At 43.3% G+C, this 27,811-nt stretch overlaps 1 protein-coding gene across 1 annotated transcript; it reads left to right on the top strand.

Moving 5' to 3' along the window:
- Positions 1-469: 469 nt before the first annotated feature.
- KHDRBS1 (KH RNA binding domain containing, signal transduction associated 1) lies at positions 470-27,811 on the top strand. The gene is made up of 9 exons (XM_044237667.1): positions 470-990; positions 16,298-16,422; positions 17,234-17,350; positions 19,081-19,227; positions 22,112-22,245; positions 23,220-23,421; positions 23,938-24,005; positions 24,968-25,026; positions 27,488-27,811. The coding sequence occupies exons 1-9, from the start codon at positions 609-611 to the stop codon at positions 27,583-27,585; spliced, it is 1,332 nt and encodes a 443-aa protein (XP_044093602.1). The 5' UTR covers positions 470-608; the 3' UTR covers positions 27,586-27,811.

Here is a 27,811-nt window from a genome sequence, read left to right on the forward strand (position 1 = left end):
CCCGCGACCCACACTCTGGTTTATTTCCACACTTCAGTGACCCTCCTCTCCACCTCGCTTTACTCCCACCCGAACCCCATTGAGCACAGCCCCCCTCCTCATCCTAGCCGTTGGCGGGGGCGTGGCCCCGCGAGTAACAGGTCTCCCGCCCCACACTCCGCGGGCCCGCGCGCAGACAAAGACATTCCACAGCCCCCGCCCCTCCGCGCACTCGGCCAGAGGGGGAGGAGACACGTGTCCCGCTAGCGCCGAGTCACGTGGAAAAGAAAACGAACGAAGCCCGCGGCCACTCGCGCACGCGCACAAGACTCTGGCCCGGCGGGCTCGGAGGGAAAAGGGGAGCGGGTAGGCGACTTCTTCGGGCTCCGCGGCCGTGCGCAGGCGCCGTGGCCCGACTGGAGACTTTGTTCTCCACGGAGAGACCCAAGGGCGGTGCCGGTGGCTGGCTGCGCACGCGCGCCGCCTCATTTCCGGTGCTCTCTTTCGCTGGGTCGCTCGGGTCGGCTTCGGTCGCTGTCGCTCCCGCTCTCCCACCCCCGCCAACCGCCGCTCGGGCCTCTGCCGCTGCCGCGTCGCTTCCTCGATCCCTCGATCGCACATCCGCCCCAATGCAGCGCCGGGACGACCCCGCCGCGCGCATGAGCCGGTCCTCGGGCCGTAGCGGCTCCATGGACCCCTCCGGTGCCCACCCCTCGGTGCGTCAGGCGCCGTCTCGGCAGCCACCGCTGCCTCACCGGTCCCGGGGAGGCGGAGGGGGGTCCCGGGGGGGCGCCCGGGCCTCGCCCGCCACGCAGCCACCACCGCTGCTGCCGCCCTCGGCCACGGGTCCCGACGCGACAGTGGGCGGTCCAGCACCGACCCCGCTGCTGCCCCCCTCAGCCACTGCCTCCGTCAAGATGGAGCCGGAGAACAAGTACCTGCCCGAACTCATGGCCGAGAAGGACTCGCTCGACCCGTCCTTCACTCACGCCATGCAGCTACTGACGGCAGGTAAGCGGGCCTCCCGCGTCCCTCTGGGTCGCCTGGCCACCCGGGGGCATGGGCAGCAGTGGCTTTGTTCCGCCCGCTTCCCGCCCCCTCGGGGCCAAGGCTGTCGTGAACTCCCCTTCTCTCATCCTCATCCTGGAGATCCTGGATTCCCGGCCCTCGGTGCGAGGGAGAATTTCTAGGCTGCAGTGGAGGCCCGAAGGGGACTCGGGATCTCTTAGCGCAAAGATCTTGATGGATAGCGCTGCGTTCCCCGCCCCTTTGCCGACCCTTCCCCCTCCCACTTCTTGCAGCTGCCCTGCGCTCCAAGTGTTCAGATGCTTCCAGAAATGAACCTTTATCTCCCCCTACCCCCAAAGGGAAGGCTTTCTTCATTGCGGGTGGCGGTAGACGCCTCTACTGAGGGTGTAGGGGGTGAAGACAGCCCGAGCCTGGGAGGGACTGTAGGAGGGAGGGCCGAGGTGAAATGGGGTGAGGCTGAGTGCCCTGTCCAGCGCACCGCGGGCGCTGGGGCTGAGTCGGGCTTAGCCGTAACAAGAGCTTAAGTTGCTCGGAGGCAGGAGCAACCTGTGGGAATCGGAGCTTGAGGTTTTCCGAATCAGATTTCCGACTTCAGCAGATAAAATGATAATTGCTATAGAGCTGGAAGGTTGGACCCCCTTATTTTACAAGGTGGTGGTCATCAGGTTAAAAATAATCCTAGATCAGGTTAAAAATAATCCTAGAGACAGTGAAATGGGGTAGGAAGGTAAAGGGTGGTTAGCAAGACATTCCCTAAGATGGACAAAAACTGAGAGAAGTTGAAAGATGCTTGTGCACGAAAGGCTTGGTCTTGTTTTATTTCTTTTTGCTTCAGTAGTGAAATAGATTAGGAAAAGTAGTCTTTGTTCTCAGTCTGTAGACTAACGTTCCTTTCCTGCTCTGCACTGGCCAATCACCTAGTCGCTCTGATTTCTCCCTAAAGGCGTCTGTTTTGCCCTCACTTCTAGTTAAAACGTTGTTTTAATAAGTATTTCTTATGAGACCTGAATTTTATAAGTAAGTAAAAAGTTGCAGCCTTCAACACTAAAAGAGTAGTTGGACTGATAAAATGGACAGAGCGTTATGAAAATACCATTTCCCTCCCCTTTGTTCTCTGTTTTCCTACATTGGTAAGGGGTCTTCACTTTTTAACCGGCAATAAACAAAGTTCGCTGTGGTCAAGAATAAGAACATTTGGATAAACTGCTTACATTTTCAATTGCTCTTCTGTAACACAGATTGTTCGAAACATTGCTGTTCATTGTGTTCTTCTGGCAATCGTTTTGAAGACCAGAATGCCTTTTTTTTTCCCCCCTTCCATGTTGCCTTGCTTATAGCAAACACCAGGTGTTTGAACCTGAAAGCAAGTACATGCAGACTTAGGAGTGGCAGGCTGAATGCTAAAGGTTGACTTGGTAGTCTGATTTTTATTTCCTCTAGTCTTTAAGCAGTCCAGGTTAAATGAGTAAGAATAACAAACTTTAGAACTTAAAGATAAAGAGGTGTTGACTTAGGTTTGAAATTCTGACCCTTAATTAGTTACCTACTCTTAGGAAGTTTTCTGAACCTCAGTAACCTTATCTGGAAAGTGGGATGGTGAATTGAGAAAATTAAATGTCATGTAGAAGTACTAACACTATTCCCTTTGGCCATAATCAGATAACTTATCACCCATTTTCTTCTAGTTGTAAATCCATGGTACTGAATAAGGTATGAAAACTTGGTGTTTGGGGGATGCCTGAGTGGCTCAGTCAGTTAAGCATCCCCCTTTGCCTCAGTCTCTATCTGGATCCCAGGGTCCTGAGATCAAGTCCTGCATCTGGCTCCTTGCTCAGCGGGGAGCCTGCTGCTGCCTCTGCCTACCTCTTGTCTTTGCATGTGCTCTCTCTCTGACAAATAAAATCTTTAAAAAAAGAAAAAGAAAGAAAACAAGGTTTTTTTTTTTTTTTGCCTTTCTGACCACACCAAGTGCCTAGTACAGTGTCTTTCAAGTAAAAGGTGGTTTCTTAGAATAATCAAAAACTGTTGATTCTTAAAAGTTACTTAGAAGGGGCCTCTGGCTGGCCCAGTTGGTAGAACGTGACTCTTGATCTTGGGGTTGTAAGTTGGAGCCCATGTTGGGTGTAGAGATTACTGAAACATAAAAATCTTTGTTAAAAAGTTACTTGGCGGGGGGCACCTGGATGGCTCAGTGGGTTAAAGCCTTTGCCTTCGGCTCAGGTCATGATCCCAGGGTCCTGGGATCAAGCCCCGCATCAGGCTCTCTGCTCAGCGGGAAGCCTGCTTCCTCCTCTCTCTCTGCCTGCTTGTGATCTCCATCTGTCAAATAAATAAATAAATATCTTAAAAAAAAAAAAAAGTTACTTAGGGACGCCTGGGTGGCTCAGTGGGTTAAGCCTCTGCCTTCAGTTCAGGTCATGATCTCAGGGTCCTGGGATCAAGCCCCGCATTGGACTCTGCTCAGCAGGGAGCCTGCTTTCCCTCTCTCTCTGCCTGCCTCTCTGCCTACTTGTGATCTCTGTCTGTCAAATGAATAAATAAAATCTTTGGGGAAAAAAAGTTACTTAAAATTTTCACTCTACTCTTACTGCTAAAATTCTGTTACAAGAGAGTGCTCTTTAATATTTCTTAACTTGGGCTTTTTGGTGTTTATTGTTGTGCTTGGTTTTTTTTAATAAACTCAAATTTGAATTGGAGAATTAGGGCTGAAGTAATGTTAGCTCATTGAGAAAACAGACTTGGGGTATATGGATGCTTCCTAGTGTGGGTAAGTTTGATATATATTGGACCTGGCTCTTAATGTATTTTTTAATGATCTGGAAAAGGGGTTGTAGTGAAGTCAACCCACTGTGAGGAAGTAAGACCATGAGAAGACAGAATAATAGTATTTAAACTCTGATAAAGAGGTGCCTGGGTGCCTTAGTCAGTTAAGTACCTGCCTTCAGCTCAGGTCATGATTCTGGGGTTCTGGGATCCAGCCCTGTATTGGGCTGCCTGTTCAGTGAACAGATAATCTGCTCCTCCCTCTCCCTCTGTCCCTCCCCTCAGCTCATGCTCTCTCTATGTCTAGCTCTGTTTTCTCTCTCTCTCAAATAAATAAATTAAGTCTTTAAAAACAAAACAAAACCCTCTAGTAGGGATATGTGTAAGAAAAATAAGTGTTCTTAATTGTGCCAGGCACTAGTCTGGGCACTTTAAGTCAAATATTTAGTCTTTGTGACAATATTATGAAGTTACTTTTTTTTTTTTTTTTTTAAGATTTTATCTATTTGACAGTGCACAAACGGGGAGTGGCAGGGAGAGGGAGCAGCTGGCTCCCCGCAGAGCAGGGAGCCCAGTGTTGGGTCTCAATCCCAGGACCCTGGGATCATGACCTGAGCTGAAGGCAGACGCTTAAGTGATTGAGCCACTGAAGCACCCCTGTGAGGAAGTTACTCTTATCCTCATTTTTACAGATGAGGAAATCAAGGTACCCAGAAATTAAATAATTTGCCTACAGTAACAAAATTAGTAAACAGCATAACTAGGATTTAAAGCGTGCCTGAATCTGGATCCATACACTTAAGCTTCCCCATCTACCCCACCCCCTACAATATACAGTACCTACAACAAATTGTACTTCAAAAATATTTTGTAGGGGCACCTGGGTGGCTCAGTGGGTTAGAGCCTCTGCCTTTGGCTCAGGTCATGATCCTAGGGTCCTGGGATTGAGCCCCGAATCGGGCTCTCTGCTCGGCTTCCTCTCTCTCTCTCTCTGCCAGCCTCTCTGCCTACTTATGGTCTCTGTCTGTCAAATTAATAAATACAGTCTTAAAAGAAATATTTTGTACTACTTGGACAAAATGCTACCATTTATTTGAGCGCATTGGAGTGTTAGCTAACAGGTCAGTAAAGATAATAAGGCCAGAAGAAGAAGGAAAGCCAGAGAGCAGAGCCTAGCTCTTGCAACTGACTCTCCTCAGGTACCTCTGCTCATTTCCAAAGAGAAGCCTCAAGACCCAGACCACTCTTTCTTCAGTAGCCATATACCCCTTCATGCCCCTTTCCCAGCCTTGCTTTATTTTCTTTGAAGATTTTATTTTTGAGTAATCTCTCTTCCCAATGTGGTGCTCAGACTTAGAAACCGTGAGATCAGGAGTTGTATGCTTTACTGACTGAGCTCCTCAGGTGCCCCCCCTTACTTTATTTTGCACTTAATCAGCATTTGATGTACTATACATATTGTAGTTATGTGTGTATTTGTTAACCGCTCCTCCTTCAACAGCTCGAATGTCAGCTCTACCAGGGCAGGGATCTTTTGTCTGCTTTGTTCACTGCTCTATCTCCTATTCCTTGAAGCATGCTGCACAGAATGGACTCTTGCTAAATATTTGATGAACGAATATTCATCTTCATTGCATGATGGAAAAACAACACAGTTCTGAAAGATTTACATTTTGAATATAGAGTTCTGTGTTAGCCAAATTGATACTCAGCTGTGATGACAATTAAATGCATTCGCAGATGTGCAAGGACTCAGTCTACCCATACTTGTTTTCTAAAACAAAAATAATTTATCTTGTGTTACATATTTGTGTAATAAACATACAGTGTTTGTATGTATATATATCACTGTTCTTTTTTTACTTTGTACAATTAGGGAAATATAAATTTGTGTAAATGACTCGGGAGTAAGTAAACATTTTGTATACATTAACAATTCCCATAAGATCTTGAAAATATACTTAGAAACCTGTCTTTCAAAAGCAGTCATTGGGTATTAAAGACAGTCTGTTGAAACTTCAAGATACTTAAGTCCTTTTTTGATGCACAATATGTTAGAGAAATATCTATTTCATTTCATTTATAGGGGCTAGCAAAATCTATTAAAATCAGAAAGTGGAATTAGTTGCAAAGAATTCTAGACCAAATATAAGTATAAATAGTAGGATAGATAGGCAGAGGTTATCACTATTTCAGCAGTGTTGTTGTTTACATAAGAAAGTCATCAGAGTTGCAGCTGATTACAAGATAAAGATGTACAAATCAGTACGTGTCTGATACATGAGCAGTAGCCAATTAGAAAGAAATGACAAGGGGTACCTGGGTAGCTCAGTGGTTAGGTGTCTGCCTTCGGCTCGGGTCATGATCCTCGGGGTCCTGGGATCGATCCCCATATCAGGCTCCCTGCTCAGCGGGAAGCCTGCTTCTCCCTCTCCCACTCCCCCTGCTTGTGTTCCCTCTCTTGCTGTCTCTCTTTCTCTGTCGGATAAATAAATAAAATCTTTAAGGAACAAAAAAAAGAATTGACAAAATCTCATTTTTAGAATAGTATCCAAAAAACTACAAATTAAAAAGTAGTATCAGTTGCCTTGGGATGAGCAATAAAAATCAGTTCAAAATGTGTATGAATAATCATAAACAATAACATTAAATAATATTTAACCTTTGTGTAGAGCATGTAACATGTGCCATGAGGTATGCTACTTATTCAGTCTTCTTGGCCATTCCATGATGAAGAATTTTTATCTCAGTATTACAGATGAGGAATATTGTGATCACATATTGTCAACTTAAAATTTTACTAAAGATGATTAAGGAAGATCTGAATGAGAAGAGAAATATGCCATGTCCTGGGGAAGTTGTGGGGTAGGGGGAGGGAGATGGGGTGGTATGGGGACTAACAATGTTAAGACAATAGGACTTGTAACATGCTGATTTTTTGCATTTCCCAAACTAATTTCAACAGGATTTATTTATTTATTTATTTATTTTTGAGAGATGTATTTGTCTTAGTGCACAAGTGGGAGGGGCAGACAGAGGGAGAAAGAATCTCAAGCAGACTCCTCCCTGAGCACAGAGCTGGTCTTGTGGATCGATCACATGACCCAGCTACAACCTGAGCCAAAATCAAGAGCCAGACACTCAGCGACCGCACCACCTAGGTGCTCCCAATTGGGTTTATTTTTTTCAACCTGACATTAAATATAAAGTAGCTGAAAGAGAAAATGAAGATAAATGAGAGAAAAATTTTTGGAGACCGGAAAGTAATGAAAATCTGCAGTACTAACAGAAATTCAGTCAAACAAAACTTCGGGTTTGAGAGGATGAGAATTAGAAGGAACTCAAACATTGCTGGTGGAAGTGTGTATTGATACAACCACTCTGGATAACAGCTTAACATTTCATCTGAAAGTTAACTTCCAAATTTCTTTTCTTTTTTTTTTTTTTTTTAAGATTTTATTTATCAGAGAGAGAGCGAGCACAGGCAGACAAAATGGCAGGCAGAGGCAGAGGGAGAAGCAGGCTCCCTGTCGAGCAAGGAGCCCGATGTAGGACTCGATCCCAGGACGCTGGGATCATGACCTGAGCCGAAGGCAGCTGCTTAACCAACTGAGCCACCCAGGCGTCCCAACTTCCAAATTTCTTAAAATTCAGCAACTTTCCTAGGAATATGCCCAAAGAAACTTTGGTACATGAATGCCTCATTCATAAAATGGTGCACCTTGTTCACAAAATGGTGCAACTTGTTTCACCATTGATTGGAGACTGTGAGCTTTTCAAAATGAAATATTTCTATAGCTGTGAAAATGAGAACTTACAGCTACATGCAACAACATAGAGAAATCTTGGAAATCTACTATTACTCAGAAAAGCAAGTCCCATAAGGCTAGATACATACGGTACAATACTATTTTTATAGAACATAATACTAGTGAGATTAAGAAAATATTGTTAGCGTACATTTTTCTCTGATAAAGCAACTTTTTATAAAACTAAACACATGTTTACCATATGATTCAGCAATTATACTCTTGGGCATGTATCCCAGAAAAACTAAAACTTAGTCTCACACAAACCTGTGCATGAATGTTCTCAGCAACTTTATTCATAATAGCCCCAAACTGAACACAAACCATGTGCCTCCCGTAGGTGAATAAACTGGTACATTCATACCATGGAATATTATTTACTTACTTATTTATTTACTTATAAATATTTTATTTATTTATTTGACAGACAGAGATCACAAGTAGGTAGAGAAGCAGGCAGAGAGAGAGGAGGAAGCAGGTTCCCTGCTGAGCAGAGAGCCCGATGCAGGGCTCGATCCCAGGACCCTGGGATCATGACCTGGGCCGAAGGCAGAGGCTTTAACCCACTGAGCCACCTAGGTGCCCCACCATGGAATATTATTTAGCAGTAAAAAGAAATGGTAAATGCAGCAACTTGGATGGCTCTCAAGAGAATTATGCTGAGTAGAAAGAGCCAGTCTGTAAAGGAAACATGTATAATTCCATTAATTTAACATACTTGAAAATACAAAATAATGGAGACGGAGAATAGATAAGTGGTTGCCAGGGATGAGGAACAGCTGGAGTGACCATGGTATAAAAGGGTTAGCATGAGGAATCCCGGTAACGGAACTGTTGTGCAGTTCTTGACTGTGGTAGTGCTTGCATGACAGATTAAACCACATAGAACAAAACATGCACACATAAGCCGGTATAAAACCGATGAAATCTGAATAATCCAGTACGTTGTATTAATGTTAATTTTCTGGTTATGATACTATATTATATATGTGCAAAGTGTTAATCATGGAGAAAAGTGGGTGAAGGGTATGTGAGATCTTTTATTTCTTACAACTACATATAAATCTATAGTTATCTTTTAAAAAGGGGGGGTGCCTGGGTGTCTCAGTTGGTTACGCATCTGCCTTCGGGTCAGGTCATGATCTTGGGGTCTTGGAATTGAGCCCCCCTGCAGGTTCCCTGCTCAGTGGCGAGTCTGTTCCTCTCCCTCTGCCCCTCTCCCCACTTGTACACCTCTTGCTCTCTCACAAATAAATAAAATCTTAAAAAGCTCTAAACTTTAAATTGTATCATAAGAAAGAGATGTAGAAGACCATGGTCAATATATCATAACAGGTTTTGCCACTATCCTGGAATGTATCCTACTTTACAGGACTCTACTCAGACTTTGGGGGATTTTTGTGAACCAATACCTATCTTTTGTCCACATTGGGAAATAATTCTGTTGGTATCTTTTCTTAGGGAGCTAATCTGCAGCTTTCATCACATTTTCAAAGGGGTCCATGACTTTAAAAAAGATTAAGAAATGATCGGTCTGTGCTCTTGCTTAAAACAGTTAAGTAATTTGATAAATAAGAAGACTGGAGCTTTTTTATACAAACATAGTAAACTTACTGGTCTTGTGATTCCACAAGGTGGGTACCAACAGAAAAGATATGGGGCAGAGAATTACAAATTTGGGGATGATAAAGTCATATGAAGTCATAGGGCAGAGAATTATAAACTTGGGAATGATTAAAGTCATGAATTATTGAGGGTGTTAATGGTACGGTTCTTTCATTCAGTAAACATTTGTAGATGCCTGTTGTGTATGAGACATTATACTAAAAATGGCAGGTACCCAGTTTTTGATGGAAGGGGTCCAGAAATCATTAACAAGGGAGGGAGTAATGTGGTTAGAAGTATGAACCAAGTGCATTGAGAGTCAAGAGGAGGGCATGACCCCTGACCTTGCAGAGCAGAGATCCTCTGAATCTTGCCCTCTTAAAAACACTGTCTGGATATCTTAGTCAGAGGAGGGCATGACCCCTGACCTTGCAGAGCAGAGATCCTCTGAATCTTGCCCTCTTAAAAACACTGTCTGGATATCTTAGTCAGAAAATCTTGACCATTTTCTTGATGCTTATGCAGCCCTTATCAAATGTTTAGTTAAGAAATGTACATGGTGGGGGCGCCTGGGTGGCTCAGTGGGTTAAGCCGCTGCCTTCGGCTCAGGTCATGATCTCGAGGTCCTGGGATCAAGTCCTGCATCAGGCTCTCTGCTCAGCAGGGAGCCTGCTTCCTCCTCTCTCTCTCTGCCTGCCTCTCTGCCTACTTGTAATCTCTCTCTGTCAAATAAATAAATAAAATCTTTTAAAAAAAAAGAAAAGAAAAGAAATATACATGGTGGGACGCCTGGGTGGCTCAGTTGGTTAAGCAGCTGCCTTCGGCTCAGGTCATGATCCCAGCGTCCTGGGATCGAGTCCCACATCGGGCTCCTTGCTCGACAGGGAGCCTGCTTCTCCCTCTGCCTCTGCCTGCCATTTTGTCTGCCTGTGCTCGCTCTCTCTCTGATAAATAAATAAAATCTTTAAAAAAAAAAAAAAGAAATATACATGGTAATCTGTTTTTAGTTAAGCCAATCCAGTTGATAAAGTTTGTATATAATTTTCCCTGACTTTTCTAATATTAGCATTTTTGTATTTATTAATTTCTTTTATCCTCTTTTTTAAAAGTAAGAAGGGAAGACTAGAGAGGTTTAATTACTTGCTCAAGGTCACATACCAAGCATGTAGCAGAACTGGGAATCAAACACAGTTCTGTCCAGGTTCAAAACTCATGCTCTTTCCTCTAAGATACGCATTTAAGAAGCAATCCTTGGTAGCTCTTTCTGCCCACAGGTCCTGTCCCTGTGCTTTAATAAAACCATTTTTTGCACCAAAAAAGAAAAAGAAACCTCATCCTTTAGAGCTTACAATCTGATATTGGTAAGACCTACCAAAAATGGAACAGTTAAATTATAGGAAAAGATAGATTGAAAGAAATGCCACAGTATCAGTTGAATTTACTCTGACTGATGGAAGGAGTGACCTCAGTTTAAGTACCTGCTGTGTCACTAACTAGTTTTGTGATTTGGGCAAGTTATATAACTTTTCTAAGCCCAGGTTTTTGCACTTGTTAAATAGGGGTAGTCCTGGTTATAAAGACAAAATGAAACAATACAAAATTCCTGATGCATAGAGACACTGGATGAAATACGGTTTTTGTAAGTGTCTGGCTAGAAAACAAATGGATCACCTCTCTGTGTTGTTTACACTTTAGCTTTTCTTTCTTGACTCTTGGGACACCCAAGGTCTCTAGAGGCCTAAGCAAAGATCACTTAAAGGAGTTAGTTTCAAAAAAGATGTTTAGAAATTACTTTGGCCTGAGGGTTAAACCATTTTTAGGAAGCTTCTCGGGTTTTTTTCTTCCCACTACAACCTACTTCAAGCTCTCCAAGAAAAGTGAGGCCAAGGAGAGAAATAGAGAACTAAAGAAGAAAAGAAAAACAAGATCAGGCTACTGAACATCTGAAGTACTCAGAGTGCTTTCATGTACTTCAACCACATGACAGTGTCTGGGGCTATAAACTGTACCCGAAATTTTACAAAATCAACTCTTGCTTAAATAAAGTGCCCCCCCCTTGAGAATCTCTTCACTAGAGGCAGTAATTAAAGCATGAGGTTTGAAGTTAGAGAAAGCCTGGGTTTTGATCCTTATTCTAGTACTTGAACAGTTTTGTGAGTTTGTTTGCTCATTTGTAAAATGGGGATAGTTCCGGCTACTTGACTGAGTTATTTTGTAGGATAAATGAAGTAATATTTGTACAGTATTTGATACATAGTAGACATTGAATGAATATTCAGTCCTTTCCCTTCCAAACATGGAAGATGAGCCCTCTTGAAGACTTACTGTTGTCTCTTTGTGTTTTGCTTTCTAGGCTAAACTCTCGTGATTCTTTTATCTTTTCAATGCTCAGTTTTATTTAATCAGCCTTCTGGGACTTCTCTAAAAATGCTTTAATATCCTTTTAAAACTGTGAGGTAAACTGGACAAAGGGATTCTAATGAAGATATGATTAGTGCAAAATATAACGGAAAGATCCCTGTTATAGAAAGAAAGGTTTTGAGTAAGCGTCTGCCTTCAGCTCAGGTCATGATCCCAGGGTCCTTGGATGGAGTCCCGCATTGTGCTCCCTGCTCAGTGGGGAACCTGCTTCTCCCCCTGCCTGCCTCTCCCTCTGCTTATGCATGTTCTCTCTCTGTGTCTCTGACAAATGAATAAAAAAAAATCTTGAAAGAAAGAAAAGAGAAGCGAAGCAGGCCTGCCTTTAATTTACTGGGTGCCATTACATTGCATAAAGACAAACCTTTCTCTTGAGTTCAGTTTTTGTAGCTCTCTTTCCTGTAGGAGTACAACAGATTAATAGGTTTTGAGTCTTACCTTCTTGCACTGGCCAAGTAAAGTTTCTGGAAAGTGCTATAAAATATAGCTGAAGGGCCTAACTAGATGGTAGCAATTAGGACACACAGAGAGACATTTAAAATGAAGCATGTAATTTGTTCCACATTTTTAGAAGCACTTTGGTGATGTTTTCAGATCACAAATGTGGCATCTTTGTTCCTAGGATTTTTGAGGATTGAGTAACCAGTTTTTCAGCCTGGAAACTCAAGAAGAGATGTATTCAGAGATGGTAGGCTCAAAACCAGTGACTAGAAAAAGCTAATATTAGCAGTAAGTGGGAGGGCAGAATAGGGGTCAGGATATACCACCAGTAAAACAGCAAACAAATAGGGTGTTGAATGAAGGGTTTAGTCTGTTAATATTTTTTTTTAAAGATTTTTTATGTATTTATTTGACAGAGAGAAATCACAAGTAGATGGAGAGGCAGGCAGAGAGAGAGAGGGAAGCAGGCTCCCCGCTGAGCAGAGAGCCCGATGGGGGACTCGATCCCAGGACCCTGAGATCATGACCTGAGCCGAAGGCAGCGGCTTAACCCACTGAGCCACCCAGGCGCCCCTGTTAATTTTTTTTTAAAGATTTTATTTATTTGACACAGAGAGACACAGCAAGAGAGGGAACACAAGCAGGGGGAGTGGGAGAGGGAGAAGCAGGCCTCCCGCCGAGCAGGAAGCCGGGTGTGGGGCTCAATCCTAGAACCCTGAGACCACGACCTGAGCTGAAGGCAGGCGCCCAACCGACTGAGCCACCCAGGTGCCCCAAGTCTGTTAATTTTAAGGTCAAATTTGTTCTGTCTTTCAAACAATGAAACATAGCAGTGTGAAGAGCACACCCCTCTACAGTTCTTCTCATAGGAGTAAAGGTTTAGTTAAGGATATTTACAATATTGGGCACCTGGGTGGCTCAGTTCTTAAGCATCTGCCTTTGGCTAAGGTTATGATCCCAGGGTTCTGGGATCAAGCCCTGCATCAGGCTCCCTGCTCAGTGGGAAGCCTGCTTCTCCCTCACCCACTCCTCTTGCTTGTGTTCCCTCTCTTGCTGTGTCTCTCCCTCTGTCAGATAAATATAATTTTTTTTTTTTTTAAGAATATTTATGGGGTGCCTGGGTGGCTCAGTGGGTTAAGCCTCTGCCTTTGGCTCAGGTCATGATCTCAGGGTCCTGGGATCGAGTCCCACACCAGGCTCTCTGCTCGTTGGGGAGCCTGTTTCCTCCTCTCTCTTTCTGCCTGCCTCTCTGCCTACTTGTGATCTCTGTCTGTCAAATAAATAAATAAATTCTTTAAAATTAAAAAAAAAAAGAATATTTACAATATTGGGGGGAGGGCTGTGGCTCAGTTGGGCATCTGCCTTCGGCTTGGGTCATGGTCTCAGGATCTCCCTCTCTCCCTGCCCCCACACCTTTTCTCTTTCTCTGTTTCTCTCTCTCTCAGATCAGTCAATAAAATATTTACAATATGGGTTTGGGCACCTGGGAGGCTCAGTCGTTAAGAATCTTTCTTCAAAAAAAAAAAAAAAAAGAATCTTTCTTCAGCTCAGGTCATGATCCCAGGATCAAGCCTGGCATCCAGCTCCCTGCTCAGCAGAGAGTCTGCTTCTTGCTCTCCTTCTGCTACACTCTATCTCTCTCTCTGTGTCAAATAAATCTTTGGAGGGAAAAAAAGGAACATTTACAATATAATTAGCAGTTTTAATTTTCAGAAAGCAAGGGACTATGTACTTTTGGGCATAAGCAGTTCAGTTAGCACACCATATTCTATAATATCTGAAATTAGGCGCCTTTTTTTTTTTTTTTTTTAAGATTTTATTAGAGCATGGAAGTGGGGAGGGTCAAAGGGAGAAGCAGACTCCCCACTAGCAGGGAGCCTTATGCAGGACTCGATCGGGGACTCCAGCATCGTGACCCGAGCCAAAGGCAGTCGCCCAACCAATTGAGCCACCTAGGTGCCCCAAAATTAGGCTTTTTAATAAGCAGAAGCCTTCAGTTTGAAATTCTGAACTCTTATGAAGTCTGTCAGAATCAAAGTGACTTTCCATCATCTGTATACTTTACAGCTGGACTTAGTCTAAACAGTTATTTTTAAAAACTGTTAGAGGTATGGGTTTGTACAATGTGTTTGAATAGTAGATTTTTTTTTTTTTAATATTCTGTTTTTACGTAATCTCCACACCTAACATGGGTCTCGTACTCATCCCTGAAATCAAGAGTCACATGCTCTACCAACTGAGCCAGCCAGGTGCCCCTGAAGTAATATCTCTCTCTACCTTAAACCAGTGGCTTTCAAAGAACCAGTGGCTTTCAAAGTGTGAAAGCCACTGTTTTAAGGGAGAGAGAGATACTACTTTATATCAGCATAACCTAGTAACTTGCTAGAAATGCAGATTCTTAACACAAATCCCAGACTGGAGTTGGGGCCCAGCAATCTGGCTGAACAAGCCCTCTAGGTGATTGTGATGCATACTGAAGTTTGAGAACCCTTACCTTAAAATTAGAGAAGGTAGAGGGGTACCTGGTTGGCTCAGTTCGTTAGGTGTCCAGCTCTTGGTTACAGCTCAAGTCATGATCTCATGGTTGTGAGATCAAGCTCCTCCCTGAACTCCCTGATTAGCCAGGAGTCTGCTTGAGATTCTTTCCTTTTCCCTGTGCACCTCATCCCCCCGCCCCATGCTAGGGCACATGCATGCTGTCTCTCTCTCTTAAATAAAATCTTTTTTAAAATTAGAGGAGATAGAAACACAGTATGGGGATAGTATATAAGGAGAACGTTCTGTATTATTTAGACTGTTCCAATGACTTAAAGGAGTATAAATTTAGTTTTTTGACTCTTTATAGTGGACCATATAACATTTTAGTTGCTGTTCATTGCCTGTGCACATTGCCCCATCTCTGTTAGTACTCCTGTTGTAGCATCTAAGTGTACTTCGCTTTCATCTTCATAGACTGGGAATGCAGTTTATAAATACAGTGAAGATGGGGATTATATCTGACTTGTTCTGCCGTATGTCCTGTATTGATAGGCTAGAAGTCTGGCCCTTTGTAAGTCTCCCCTAGTGGTTAATGATCATACCTGTATCTCCCCCATCATCTACCTCTCCATAGGAAGCACTCAGATGCTTACAATGAATGAATGAATGAATGAATGAAATTCCCTAATTATGGGCAATCTTTCTGTATACAAAGGTTATATCTGATGAAACTATCTTAATCTGTGACTTAAAAATACCTCCGTACATGTTTGCCTTTAGGACATTAACTGAACTTGGGCTAGATAATGTTGACACTTAAGCACTTTCTAGGAAATGGGCTTTAGTTAGTATGTGTACATATGTTATTATATTCAGTCTTTATAGCAGCCTCATGAGGTAGATACTGCTTTCATTTTACAGTGAAGAAGCCTAAAATTAGAGCAATTAAATAACTTTTCAAAGTTGACACAACTAGTGAGTAGCCAACTAAGAACCACATCTTTCAAAGCTCTTAAGGACTATCATCCGGGGGCGCCTGGGTGGCTCAGTGGGTTAAGCCGCTGCCTTCGGCTCGGGTCATGATCTTGGGGTCCCGGGATCGAGTCCCGCATCGGGCTCTCTGCTCGGCAGGGAGCCTGCTTCCTCCTCTCTCTCTCTCTGCCTACTTGTGATCTCTGTCTGTCAAATAAATAAATAAAACCTTTAAAAAAAAAAAAAGGACTATCATCCAAAGCACTACTGTCAACAATGGTATTTTAATGGGACTGTTCATTGTATATTAAAATTATTGACCTTTGTTTCTTCATAAAGATACAACATTGTGCCTTTTTTGGTTTGTTTGATGCAGACCCTACTTTCATTTATTTTTTTAAAGATTTTATTTATTTATTTGACAGAGATCACAGGTAGGCAGAGAGGCAGGCAGTGAGAGAGGAGGAAGCAGGCTGTCCGTGGAGCAGAGAGCCCGATGCGGGGCTTGATCCCAGGACCCTGGGACCATGACCTGAGCCGAAAGCAGAGGCTTTAACCCACTGAGCCACCTACGCACCCCTAAATTCACTTATTCTTGAGAAACATTTGAATGGCTCTGATGTAGAGGCTTCAGGTGGGAATGGAAGAGCAAACTTTGTTCATGAGAAGCAGCTTTTGGGTTTCCTAGTCAACTCCATACATCTGAACTATTCGGTCTTACACTCTCTTACTGCTTTATGCAGACTCAGAAATTTGCGTCTAGTTACCAGAATAAACTAGTTCATTGTGTTTGTCTTATTCAGAAATTGAGAAGATTCAGAAAGGAGATTCAAAAAAGGACGATGAGGAGAATTACCTGGATTTATTTTCTCATAAGAACATGAAGCTGAAGGAGCGGGTACTGATACCCGTCAAGCAGTATCCCAAGGTAAGCTATAACGTGCCTCACTCACTTCGTTGTCTCTGTAGGTGTGAGAGCCATGGGTTGAAATAAAGACTTCTGGAAATTCTGATGCATTAGGTCCTTGAGCCTGTGAAGCTTCCCTCCCATAGTTGGAGTACTTGTTTCTGGCAGTTAAAACATCTGTTTCCATAACTAACAGCGTACCTATTGCTAGGAAGGAAATATAACATTTCTCAAATGTTTGTTCAGGCTCCAAGTTCACACACACACACACACACACACACACACAAATTGAAGAGTTGCTCTCTGTCAAAAGATTGATATGGGGGGGTGAAGATGGACACAAAATCTAAATACAGGAAATGTGATACAAATCCTTGACTAGATGAAGTTAGTTTTATTTCTTATTCCGTGTTTTAATTTTAAATAAATGCCTTCTCGTTTTTCTTCTCTTCTCCTTTTTTTAAAGAAGAGAAATTAGTTCTATTTGATTCACCAAACAGGCACTACAAAAGAACACCATTTGTCTTTTCTGAGGTCATTGCCTTAAGAATGTTTACAAGTGTTGAAGTACTAAGGGTTGTAGTGTGATAGTTTGAAAAGAGCACCAGACTACATCAGGAAACCCAAGTTCAAGTCTAGGAACTGCTATTGTCTAGTTGTATAAGCTTAGACTGTTCACTTCTTTTCAGTCTATCCTCAGCATATCCTTCAGTAAAATGGAGATGGTAATAGGACCCCTATTTTATAGGGTTGTTGAAGATCAAATGAGGTAATACATGTGGAAATGTTTTACAGAAATGTGTATAAGAAATCCATTTTTATTTTCTGTCAGTTCAATTTTGTGGGGAAGATCCTCGGGCCACAAGGGAATACAATCAAAAGACTGCAGGAAGAGACTGGTGCAAAGATCTCTGTGTTGGGCAAGGGCTCAATGAGAGACAAAGCCAAGGTAAGCTCATACCCATGAGGCAAGAAGACAGTGTCTTCTGGAAGCCAGTGCTTGTAAATGTATAGAATGTGAATCTCTTCAGTTTGTGTATGAGAGATTATAGATTATAGAGATTGTGTAGAGAGATTATACTTGTTTGGCAACCCTAGGAAGAGCCCTGGTGATTGTTTCTTTCCTGACATTTGACTGCGAGTGATGGAAGCAGCAGTAGCAATTTTCACTTTTGTAAGCTTAGCTATGAAAACTTAGAAGGGGAGCTGGATATACTAAAACTTATCCAGACTGAAGACACTAAAATGAACAGCGTATTCCCTTGCCAGTCACATAGAAAAGTGAGAGCAATAATGTTGTGAGTACAGGTGAGTCTGAGGATTAGTTGTCTGAGTTTTTTAATAGCCAGCTGGAATGTGAAAGAACACTAAAAGAAAGTACTTCAGAAGGAACCATGAGTAATCCTGACAACAGAACCTCAAGCTGATTTTTTTCCATGTCATAGCTCCATGGACTTTGTATTCTTCAGATGTATCAAAAAAATTCCTGTCCAAATAGATTAGTCTTAGCCTTCTAGGGTCAGCTTTTTAGATGTGGCATATCAGATACAGCCTAAAAACTTAGAACACTGTTTTCTCAGAGCCCTTTCTTTCATCCACTCACATTTCTCACTAGATGGATGGATACACTTAGGGCTGAAGTATGTTATTTTACCTACTGAGACCTACATGGGATTTTCTTCACTCTATCCTGACTTTTTTCCTCCCCTAGAACTCCCCAGACCATATAAGCAGATGAGAAGAGCTGGTGCTGGGCCACCTGGCTGATTCAGTCAGGAGAGCATGTGACTCTTGATCTCGGGGCTGTGAGTTTAAGCCCCACAGTGGGGGGTAGAGGTCACTTAATAAGTTAAAAAGTGGGGCGCCTGGGTGGTACAGATGGTTAAGCATCTGCCTTCAGCTCAGGTCATGATCTCCAGTTCTTGGGGATGGAGTCCCACGTCAGGCACCCAGCTCAGCAGGGAGTCTGCTTCTCCCTCTACCTCTCCCCTGCTTGTGCTCTCTCTGTCTTTCTCTCAAATTAATAAATAAAACCGTTTTTTGAAAAATAATTAACTAAGTTTAAAAGTTTAGGGGTACCTGGGTGGCTCAGTCAGTTAAGCATCGAACTCTTGGTTTCTCTTTAGGTCATGATCTCAGGTTTTGTGAGGTCAGGCCTGCTTCGGGCTCCTCACTATGCATGGAGCCTGTTAAGATTCACTCTCCCCTTCCCATTGCTCCCCATAAATAAATAAGCTTGCTTGCTTGCTTATTTATTTAAATAAATAAATAAGCTTGTTTGCTTATTTATTTATTTATTTATTTGAAGTAAAAGAAGAAGAGCTGGTACTTAACAGCACTAGCTGGGATTGAAAAGCAAATGCTTGGCAATGAGTGAATGCATGCATGCTTGGCAAACAGCTGATATCTGAGTGAAGACTGGAATTACGTTTCTCTCTTTTATACCTTCTAATAAGAGCTGCAGTGAATACATCAGGAAATCAAGACAGTGGTTAACTTTTAGTAGCAGACTGATTACAGGTTGTGAGAATTACTATTCTCTAGATCTTGTTTTGCTTTCTTACACTTTACTGTTTTTCTGAGATGTTTAGGTTATTTCTTGGTGTCTCTTTACACCGGACACAAGTGTCATTTTCTCCCATTCCATGTGATACGATGTCATTCTGCATTTTTCCATAGGAGGAAGAGCTGCGCAAAGGTGGAGACCCCAAATACGCCCACTTGAATATGGATCTGCATGTCTTCATTGAAGTCTTTGGACCCCCATGTGAAGCTTATGCTCTCATGGCCCATGCTATGGAGGAAGTCAAGAAGTTCCTAGTACCAGTAAGGAAATCCACATCCTATATCACTGAGCAAGAGAGAACTGGGATCTTGTGCTGAGGCAGGGGTTCTTAATCACGATCTCTGCGTAGCCTGAAATTGCCTACCGAATTCCGTATTTATGTTCATTTTTCTGAGGTAGTGTGTTACTTGTACCTAGTCCTCAAAGCACTGTACCTCAAAGCCACTCTACCCCTCCTTATCTAATGTGTTTTTAGTTATATACCGGGATCTGTTGTTAGTATCTTAGGTCCACAGTGTGTCTGGCATCTGAACGTCTGGTTAAGAAAGATTTAACAGAATCTTAACTGAGCTAAGTGTGTTGGTACTAGTGTGGAACTAGGAAGTTACGATAGGAAAATGGCTAAGATGGTTGTAAACCTCCTGTACTCAGGGGTTTATGTTCTAGACTCTGAAGAGTGTAGAAGACAGCAGCAAGAGGTTTTTCTTTTTTTTTTTTTTTAAAGATTTTATTTATTTATTTGACAGAGAGAGAGAGATCACAAGCAGGCGGTGAGTCAGGCAGAGAGAGAGAGAAAGAAGCAGGCTCCCGCCAAGCAAAGAGCCCGATGTGGGGCTCGATCCCAGGACACTGAGATCATGACCTGAGCCGAAGGCAGCGGCTTAATCCACTGAGCCACCCAGGCGCCCCGCAAGAGGTTTTTCTAGCTTCCAATCTTAATAGATCAAATTTTGACTAGGGTGTATTCAGGGCTTTCTCTCCTGAAGGAATTTATTACATAGGGTTTGATTTTAAAGAGGTGTGATTGTTATAGGCTTGACTGTTGAGGATATTAAACAAATAGGTGTGCAATTTCTTTCAGAGTATAACGGAGGCCCACGAAGAGTTGGGACAGCCCAGGTTACCTTAAGTCTTGCTTATTACCACCTGTTCAGAAGGTCCGTTCTTTGAATAAGTAGAAAATGGTGTGATTTTTGCTTAGCAAGACTTACTAGTTGCCAGAGTTAGCATACTACAGTTGAATATTTAATAACCAGGCATGAATCTGGAACCTTGGGAAGCATGGGAAATACTCTTCATGAGAGTTGAGTAAGCTTCCTGTTTTCGTCACTAAAACTAAGAGGAGGTGAGATACAGTTGTTGGCTTTCTTGTATAATGCAGAATGAGGAGTTGGAACTAAATGTGGTTGTCAGAGGATGTGAGAATCGGTAGAGCAAAAATTTATAGGCAGTGTGTACCTATAATGCTGAGCTCTAAGAATTCCAACACTGTCTCAGATGTCTCAGCAGCTGCTTTGCTTCCAAGTACCTCGTCTTCGTTAGAATGTTCAAACATGAAACAGCCAATTTAAAATCTCCTAGAGAAGACCTCGGAGCTGGTAAATTTTCCCTTGAGGGAGTTCTTTTTGCTCTTTTTGAGGTGTTCTCTTGAAGCACCCCGAGCCTCCCAGTGTCTGAAGGGCTGTAAGGGTATGCATATCTCCTCTTTATCCTTAGTCTCAGCGTATTTCTCAAAAGGATTAGCTTTACGAGGCTTTTATTTAAGTGGATCTTCAAAAAATATGTCTGCCAGGCGTATCAGGGTGTCTTTGGTGTTGGAGTAGCATTTGGAAGAATCCAGGCAAATGGGCCGTCACTGGTTACTTGATTCTCCAGGGTGGGTCTCAAGAAGCAGTAATGTGCAAGGTAGGAGGAGGTGAAGAGTTGGGGAGGGGGGCATCTCTGTGGTGACTAGAACCTTCTATTCTTGAAGCTCTGTCCACCTGGGATATATAAAAAAGCATGGAGTATTAAAACTGAATGGCTCTCATCAGGAAATATGTGAAAAGATTTGCAAATGGCATTTGACTCAATTCTTCCCTCTTGTGAAGAAAAAGAAAGTGAGCCTATTTTTGCATCCATGACCAGAGCCTCCGTTTTCCCCTTAGAACCATTAACTGTACCAGAGAGGCTTCCTGGTACAGTAGGAAGAGCACTGGACTGGGACCTTTATCTGCGTCATCTTGGACAAGTTATTATTTCACTTTTCTGAGCCTCAGGTTCCTTGTTCATCCCAAACATTTGTTAAGTATCTGGTAGGTGCCTAATACTCTGCTTGGGTCTGAAGTTACAAAAATGGCTCCTTTCTCACAATCTAGTGAGAAAGACAATTCTAGAATGATGTGGTAAGTGCTTGGGTCTGAGAAAATTTCACAGTGCTGTGGAAAAAGAGGAGGGAGTGGGGGTGGCATCAAAGAAAGGTTTTCAAAAGAAGTAATATTTTAGATTAAGTCTTCTAAGAGCGCGTTAGTCTCTCAGGTAGACAAAAAAGGCAGTGTAGTCAGATGATTCAAAGCCTAGATTTTGGAGACAGGTAATTCTGAATTCACATCAAGTCTGCTACTTACTAGCTGTCTGTCCTTAGGCTGGTGGCTTTATATGCCCTGATTCCGTTTCCCAGCTGTAAAATGGGACGACCTGCTTACTTACTTCAGGGTAACCTTGAAGATTAAACTGCAAAACCTATAGTGAGCTTATTATAAAGTACCCAGTGCGTAGAGCTTAATTAACGGTAGCAGCTTTTACTATTCTAAGAAAAGGAAGCTATTTGCAAGAATGGGTGTCTAAGTATGCTAGGTTCTGAACTACAGGTGGTTCTGCATGGCTTGAAAGGAGTTTATCCATGGAGAGTGGATGGAAGCGATCTGGAGAGCCAGGTAGGGACTAATTATGAAAAGCTTCAGCTGAATAATGAGGGGTCTGCCATCAGGACTTTCCTCGAAGAGGTGACAGGTAGGGTGCCGTTTGACTTCAGAAAATGCATGACCTGAGACTTCGTCTGGGCGTTCAGAGCTGGTCTTAGTATCCAAGGCTTATGTGGGCTGGACAGCTTCTCAACAGAAGGTAGAGATGTGGCCCAGTAATCCTTTTATCTTTCATTTGCAGGATATGATGGATGATATCTGCCAGGAGCAATTTTTAGAGCTTTCCTACTTGAATGGAGTACCGGAGCCCTCTCGCGGACGTGGGGTGCCAGTGAGAGGCCGAGGAGCTGCACCTCCTCCTCCACCTGTTCCCAGGTAAAAAAATAATGGAAATGACTAGAAACAGGATGTAAGTTTGGCCAGTACCGTTTTTCTCTTAGTGTGGTGCTCTTTCTTCCCTCTTAGAAGGGGGCCTCAGGATTTGTACCAGCTAGAGTGGAATTAAGTAGATCTTAGGTCCTTTGGCCATAGCCAAGTGCAGCAGTCCTGTTGAAACTTTTCTTGGTCTTTTAATTTTGGATAGTTCTAGCAGTTCAGAATGGTCTCTGGCTTTAGAAGTGAGAAGTTTACCTTTTGTGACTGACCTTTATGGAGTGTTCAGACTTTCCAAAGTAGTACACTGATGAAACATCTACAGGTCCACTTGGGAACCTGGGAAGTCTCCAGTATGGGTCCTTTACCCAGCTCTTTGGATTTTTGGGGGATTTTGTTTGTTTGTTCATTTGTTTTTTCCTCTGTGTTTTAATAATGGTCTGCTTAAGGCATTGTGGGATCTGTCTGGCTCCAGAATTTGCAAACAAATCTGAACATGAAAGTATTATCTATGTATTAAAATCTCCATTTAAAATACGTTTTCTGGGGCACCTGGGTGGCTCAGTGGGGTAAAGCCTCTGCCTTCAGCTCAGGTCGTGATCTCGGGGTCCTGGGATCGAGCCCTGCATTGGGCTTTCTGCTTGGCGGGGAGCCTGCTTCCCCTTCTCTCTCTGCCTGCCTCTCTGCCTACTTATGATCTCTCTCTCTGTGTCAAATAAATAAATAAGATTTTTTTTTAAAGATTTATTTATTCATTTGACATACAGAAATCACAAGGAGGCAGAGAGGCAGGCAGAGAGAGAGAGGGGAGGAAGCAGGCTTCCTGCTGAGCAGAGAGCCGGATGCGGGGCTCGATCCCAGGACCCTGGGATCATGACCCAAGCCGAAGGCAGAGGCTTTAACCCACTGAGCCACCCAGGCGCCCCAAATAAATAAGATCTTAAAAACAAAAACAAAAACATGTTTTCTTCTTACAGGGGCCGTGGTGTTGGACCACCTCGGGGGGCTTTGGTACGTGGTACACCTGTGAGAGGAGCCATCACCAGAGGTGCCACGGTAACTCGAGGAGTGCCGCCCCCACCTACAGTGAGGGGTGCTCCAGCACCCAGAGCACGGACAGCAGGCATCCAGAGGATACCTTTGCCTCCGCCCCCTGCACCAGAAACCTATGAAGAATATGTAAGAAGTTTGAGCAGTGTGCCATTTCCCGATACCTAGAAGGCTGCCAAAGGAAGTTGAATGATAGGGCATTGGCCCTTGGTGTAGGTAGCAGGGACTGCCTGTAAGATCTGGAGTCTGGTCTCTTCTTTTGAGTGAATGTTAAACTATGAGAAGATTTTTCCATTTGAAGCATAGTTTACTACATGTGAATAGATGAAATAGGAAATAGGCTGTGCCTTGACAAATATACAGTGTTTTAATAAGGGGTCTTTTCACTAGTACTGCTGATAATGCTCAAGTTCAACACTTTTCCTTGTTTCCTGCCCACAATTTGGAGGGTGGTTTGGTTTGGTTGATGGTTCCTTTTTGTTTCATTTTTTCTTTAAAAAAAAATTTTCTCTGTCAAGTCTTTACCAGTGGGTGTTAATTTGGGGGGAAAATTCTGCATGTTAATCTAGAAGCCTACCCATGGGATGTAATTACCTTCCCCATTCTGTGTGATTTTGCCTTTCTTTTTCATTTTATTTGTTGTAGGGGTATGATGACACATATGCAGAACAGAGTTATGAAGGCTACGAAGGCTATTACAGCCAGAGCCAAGGGTAAGTCAGGCAAGAGAAGTACTGTTTCATGTCCTGGGGTGGATGGAGGGAGTTGGAACAACGGAGAGATTTAGGTAGCACACATCTGCAGAGCAGTGAGGCTCCCCTTTGGGGGGTATCTCCTTTCCTTTCCACATCTATAAGGCACGCAGATCTGTAAGCTTAGGGAACTGTGAATCTGAATTTATTTATTTATTAAAAGGTTTTATTTATTTGAGAGAGAGCAAGCATGAGGGGGGAAGGTCAGAGGAGGTGACCCCCTGCTGAGCAGGGAGCCCAGTACAGGACTCGATCCTGTGACTCTAGGATCATGACCTGAGCTGAAAGCAGTCACTCAATCGAGTCACCCAGGCACCCTGTGTATCTGAATTTATAGTATAGAATCTGGGAATAACGTGAAAATTTCCCGAGCTGTGACCACATGGAAATGAAGGGAAAATGCCTTTAAATTGTTTTGATGTATTATTGCCACATTAAAGGTGCATTAAAGTTTAAAAGGAAGCTAGAATCCTACTACCATAACTTAGGTTATTTTCTGCACTCTTAAATAACGTTTTTGTGTATATGTATTTTATCTGTGATTGATTAAAAAAGTATTTCATAATTGTACAGTGGGGACAGAACAGTATGTTTGTTTACTCTCTTCCAGAGAGCCCTATAAATGTGTGTGTGTGTGTGTGTGTACACTGTGATTAAGATGGTCAGTTTTGGATTGTGCTTTTTCACTTTAAATTACATGGTATCCTTTTTTCTTTGCAATGATTGTAATTTTTTGTTTAGTTTTGTTTTGTTTAACTACATAGCACATACCTGTTTTGGAAATATTTTCTGGTTTGGAGATGGGGCAAAATGAGCATTTTCCTGCCCTACACATGTAGTAAAATGTCTGAAATGTGGGAAGAAGGGGAAATGGAAGTAGAGTTACTCTGTAGCTCTCTAACACTCTTGTCTTTGGCTTCCAGGGACTCAGAATATTATGACTATGGACATGGGGAGGTTCAGGATTCTTACGAAGCTTATGGTATGTCTTTATTTCCATGGTGGGCAGAGTGTGCAAGTAAGTGTCTGTGGGAATGCTAGTAACTGGATTACTGGGGGCTGCCAGTCACACACCGAAAGAGGAACATTTAGAAAGCTGAGATGTTGATAGGACAGTAGCCATCCCGTTCTTATTGCAATTGTGCGGTGTCCCATAGAAAGAGGAGCTCTTAAGGTGAGATGGGGTTACCCTTAGAAGGCTAAGCAGATGTCTTAGACTAGGGCTCAGGTCCAGCTAGGCCTGGTTGGAGCACCAGACTTTTAAGCTGATGTTGATCCTTTTCTCCTTTAGACCAGGGGAGATTGCCAGGCCTAGGTCATGTTGCAGGGCCCTTGCTGCTGGTCTAGGCCACATGGGTAGATACTGAGAACTACATCATATCCAGTTTTATTTTCCAGCCCCACTACATTTTTTTTCTTTAAGATTCTGTTTATTTATTTTGAGAGAGAGAGAGTAAGAGAGCACAAGCAGGGGGAGCAACAGAGGGAGAAGGAGAAGCAGACTTCTCACTGAGCAGGGATCCCAACGCAGGGCTCGATCCCAAAGCCCCAGGATCATGACCTGAGCTGAAGGCAGATGCTTAACCGACTGAGCCACCCATGTACCCCACCCCACTTCATTCTGAGGAAGAATTTTGGATCTCACTGAAAAGAATCTCAGTGTAGAGGAAATGTTAGCGGAAAGGGAACTAACCAGATGCAGGGAGCTAGGCAAAAGCAGGTTGGGTGCAAACATCCTGCCTGTCATCTCAGATCTCGGGCAGTAGGAGCTGGGGCCACTTCAGGGCAGTACTGGCACCAAGCTCCTTCCTGGCTTGGAGACATCTCAGCTCAGTCCTTGATCCCAAGAGAGCTATAGAGGCTGGAATGGCAGCAGGACCGAACTGTCTGTTTAGTTGAAAACACATTGCTCAAGAGTCTTCGAGTGCCAATTATGGCCCCGTGTTAATGGGCCCCAGAGGGAGTTCCGTGTGGGTGCAGAGAGAGCCGCTTTTTAAATGCAAGGTATTTTCAGCATACCTTGGGAATTCCAGAGTCCTTGGCCAGGGGCTCAGCAATTGACAATTCATCTTAAGACACTAGTTAACAGTCTCCCCTTACCCCTAGTCCCTTAGAGCTCCCGCAGACAAGCTGAGCCTAACTTGTCAGTGCAGTCTGTAGTAGCCAGTCAGCTGCCTGCCTAGGGAAACCGTTTTACCAATTCTAACTAAATGGTGCTGGACAGTTGCCATCAGTAACACTGCTCCGCTCTCGTAGGCCACTGTTTAGAAGAAGGGCAGTGGGATTGCCCCAGGGTATTTCCCTCCCATTGGTGAGGCAGCACAATGCTGCCTCTGTGTGTGTTTGACTGAATTACATTTCTGTTTTGCTTGAGAAGAGACTGCACTGAAAGAGGCAAGCTGCCTCTTCTGCTCCTGGTGTGATGTTGCCACAGTTAATCTGTTATGATTTTGGCCTTTATAAACAGAATTACAAAAATAAACTGTCTTGTTAGTACCAGAAGCCATTTGGAAAGTAATGGCTGTATCTATTATACTGAGGATAAAAATGGGCTTAGATAGGGTCTCTGGGACTTGAGGTCCATGTAGAGATTTTAGACTTACAGTGATTGAGGCTCAGATTTGTGAATGCAGGCAGCTGGGGAAACGCGTTGGGGATGAACTGGCATGGGTAGCCTGTGAGGGCGAGTAGGAGAATAAGCTCATACATGCAGCTCCTTTTCATAAGGTCAGCTGTAGAAGCAAGCGACCATCTCTTTCAGGCTTTTCCCTGTAACAAAAGAAAGTTATTTGGGGCTGTCAACCATGTTGTCTGGCTTCTCTGGACTATTGCATGAGAAAGGAAACAGTGAATTCTCCGTATCAGTGCTATAAACACGTCCTGATCCCTACGCCAGAGCAGTGGACCAGCTCTGCTGATGGAGAGGCCTCTTGAAATGCGGCCCTTGCTTACTTCTCCCAGAGAGGACACTTTTCAACAGGGAAACCTGACTTGCTGTTGGAAAGGGAGCTACCTGCTTCCATTCTGACTTCCTGAAGGTTCCACAGGCTTTCTTTGCCCAATTCCATTGAGAACAGGAAAAAGGGCATTGCAGACCTACTGAGATTCATTTCCTCACTGTCTCAAGCAAGGTGTTGGGTTTATCCAGATTTGGGGGCTGGAGGAGAAGATCATATTGCCTGTGGAGAACATATTTGCTAAAGATGACTCCAGGCCTTTTCTGAGCCTTTTCATTCTGTCTGTCTGCTCAGAGTTGCCCTACAGCTGGGAAATGAAGTTGTTTAGGAGGGCCAAGCAGAGCAAAAAGCAAGGACCCACTGGGATGTGGCAAGACACTGGAAACAAAGTGGTGTCTTTGGTGATCTTTAACAGATGACCTATTCTTGCTCCTCACATAATGCCCATGGCGTGTGGTTTATAAACTGTTTTTGCTTTTCCCTCAGGCCAAGACGACTGGAATGGGACCAGGCCATCGCTGAAGGCCCCTCCAGCTAGGCCGGTGAAGGGAGCATACAGAGAGCACCCATATGGACGTTATTAAAAACAAACATGAGGGGAAAATATCAGTTATGAGCAAAGTTGTTACTGATTTCTTGTATCTCCCAGGATTCCTGTTGCTTTACCCACAACAGACAAGTAATTGTCTAAGTGTTTTTCTTCGTGGTCCCCTTCTTCTCCCCACCTTACTCCATTCTTAACTCTGCATTCTGGCTTCTGTATGTAGTATTTTAAAATGAGTTAAAATAGATTTAGGAATATCGAATTAA

The sequence above is a fragment of the Neovison vison genome, chromosome 2, assembly GCF_020171115.1.
Source record: "Neovison vison isolate M4711 chromosome 2, ASM_NN_V1, whole genome shotgun sequence".
NCBI lineage: Eukaryota > Metazoa > Chordata > Mammalia > Carnivora > Mustelidae > Neogale > Neogale vison.

What these genes read in the sequence shown, in the direction of transcription:
- KHDRBS1 (XM_044237667.1), top strand. Translation starts at nt 609, where the DNA reads ATGCAGCGCCGGGACGACCCCGCCGCGCGCATGAGCCGGTCCTCGGGC. An exon ending in CCGTCAAGCAGTATCCCAAG is followed by an intron (nt 16,423 to 17,233) that starts GTAAGCTATAAC and finishes ATTTTCTGTCAG; the next exon opens with TTCAATTTTGTGGGGAAGAT. An exon ending in GGATTCTTACGAAGCTTATG is followed by an intron (nt 25,027 to 27,487) that starts GTATGTCTTTAT and finishes CTTTTCCCTCAG; the next exon opens with GCCAAGACGACTGGAATGGG.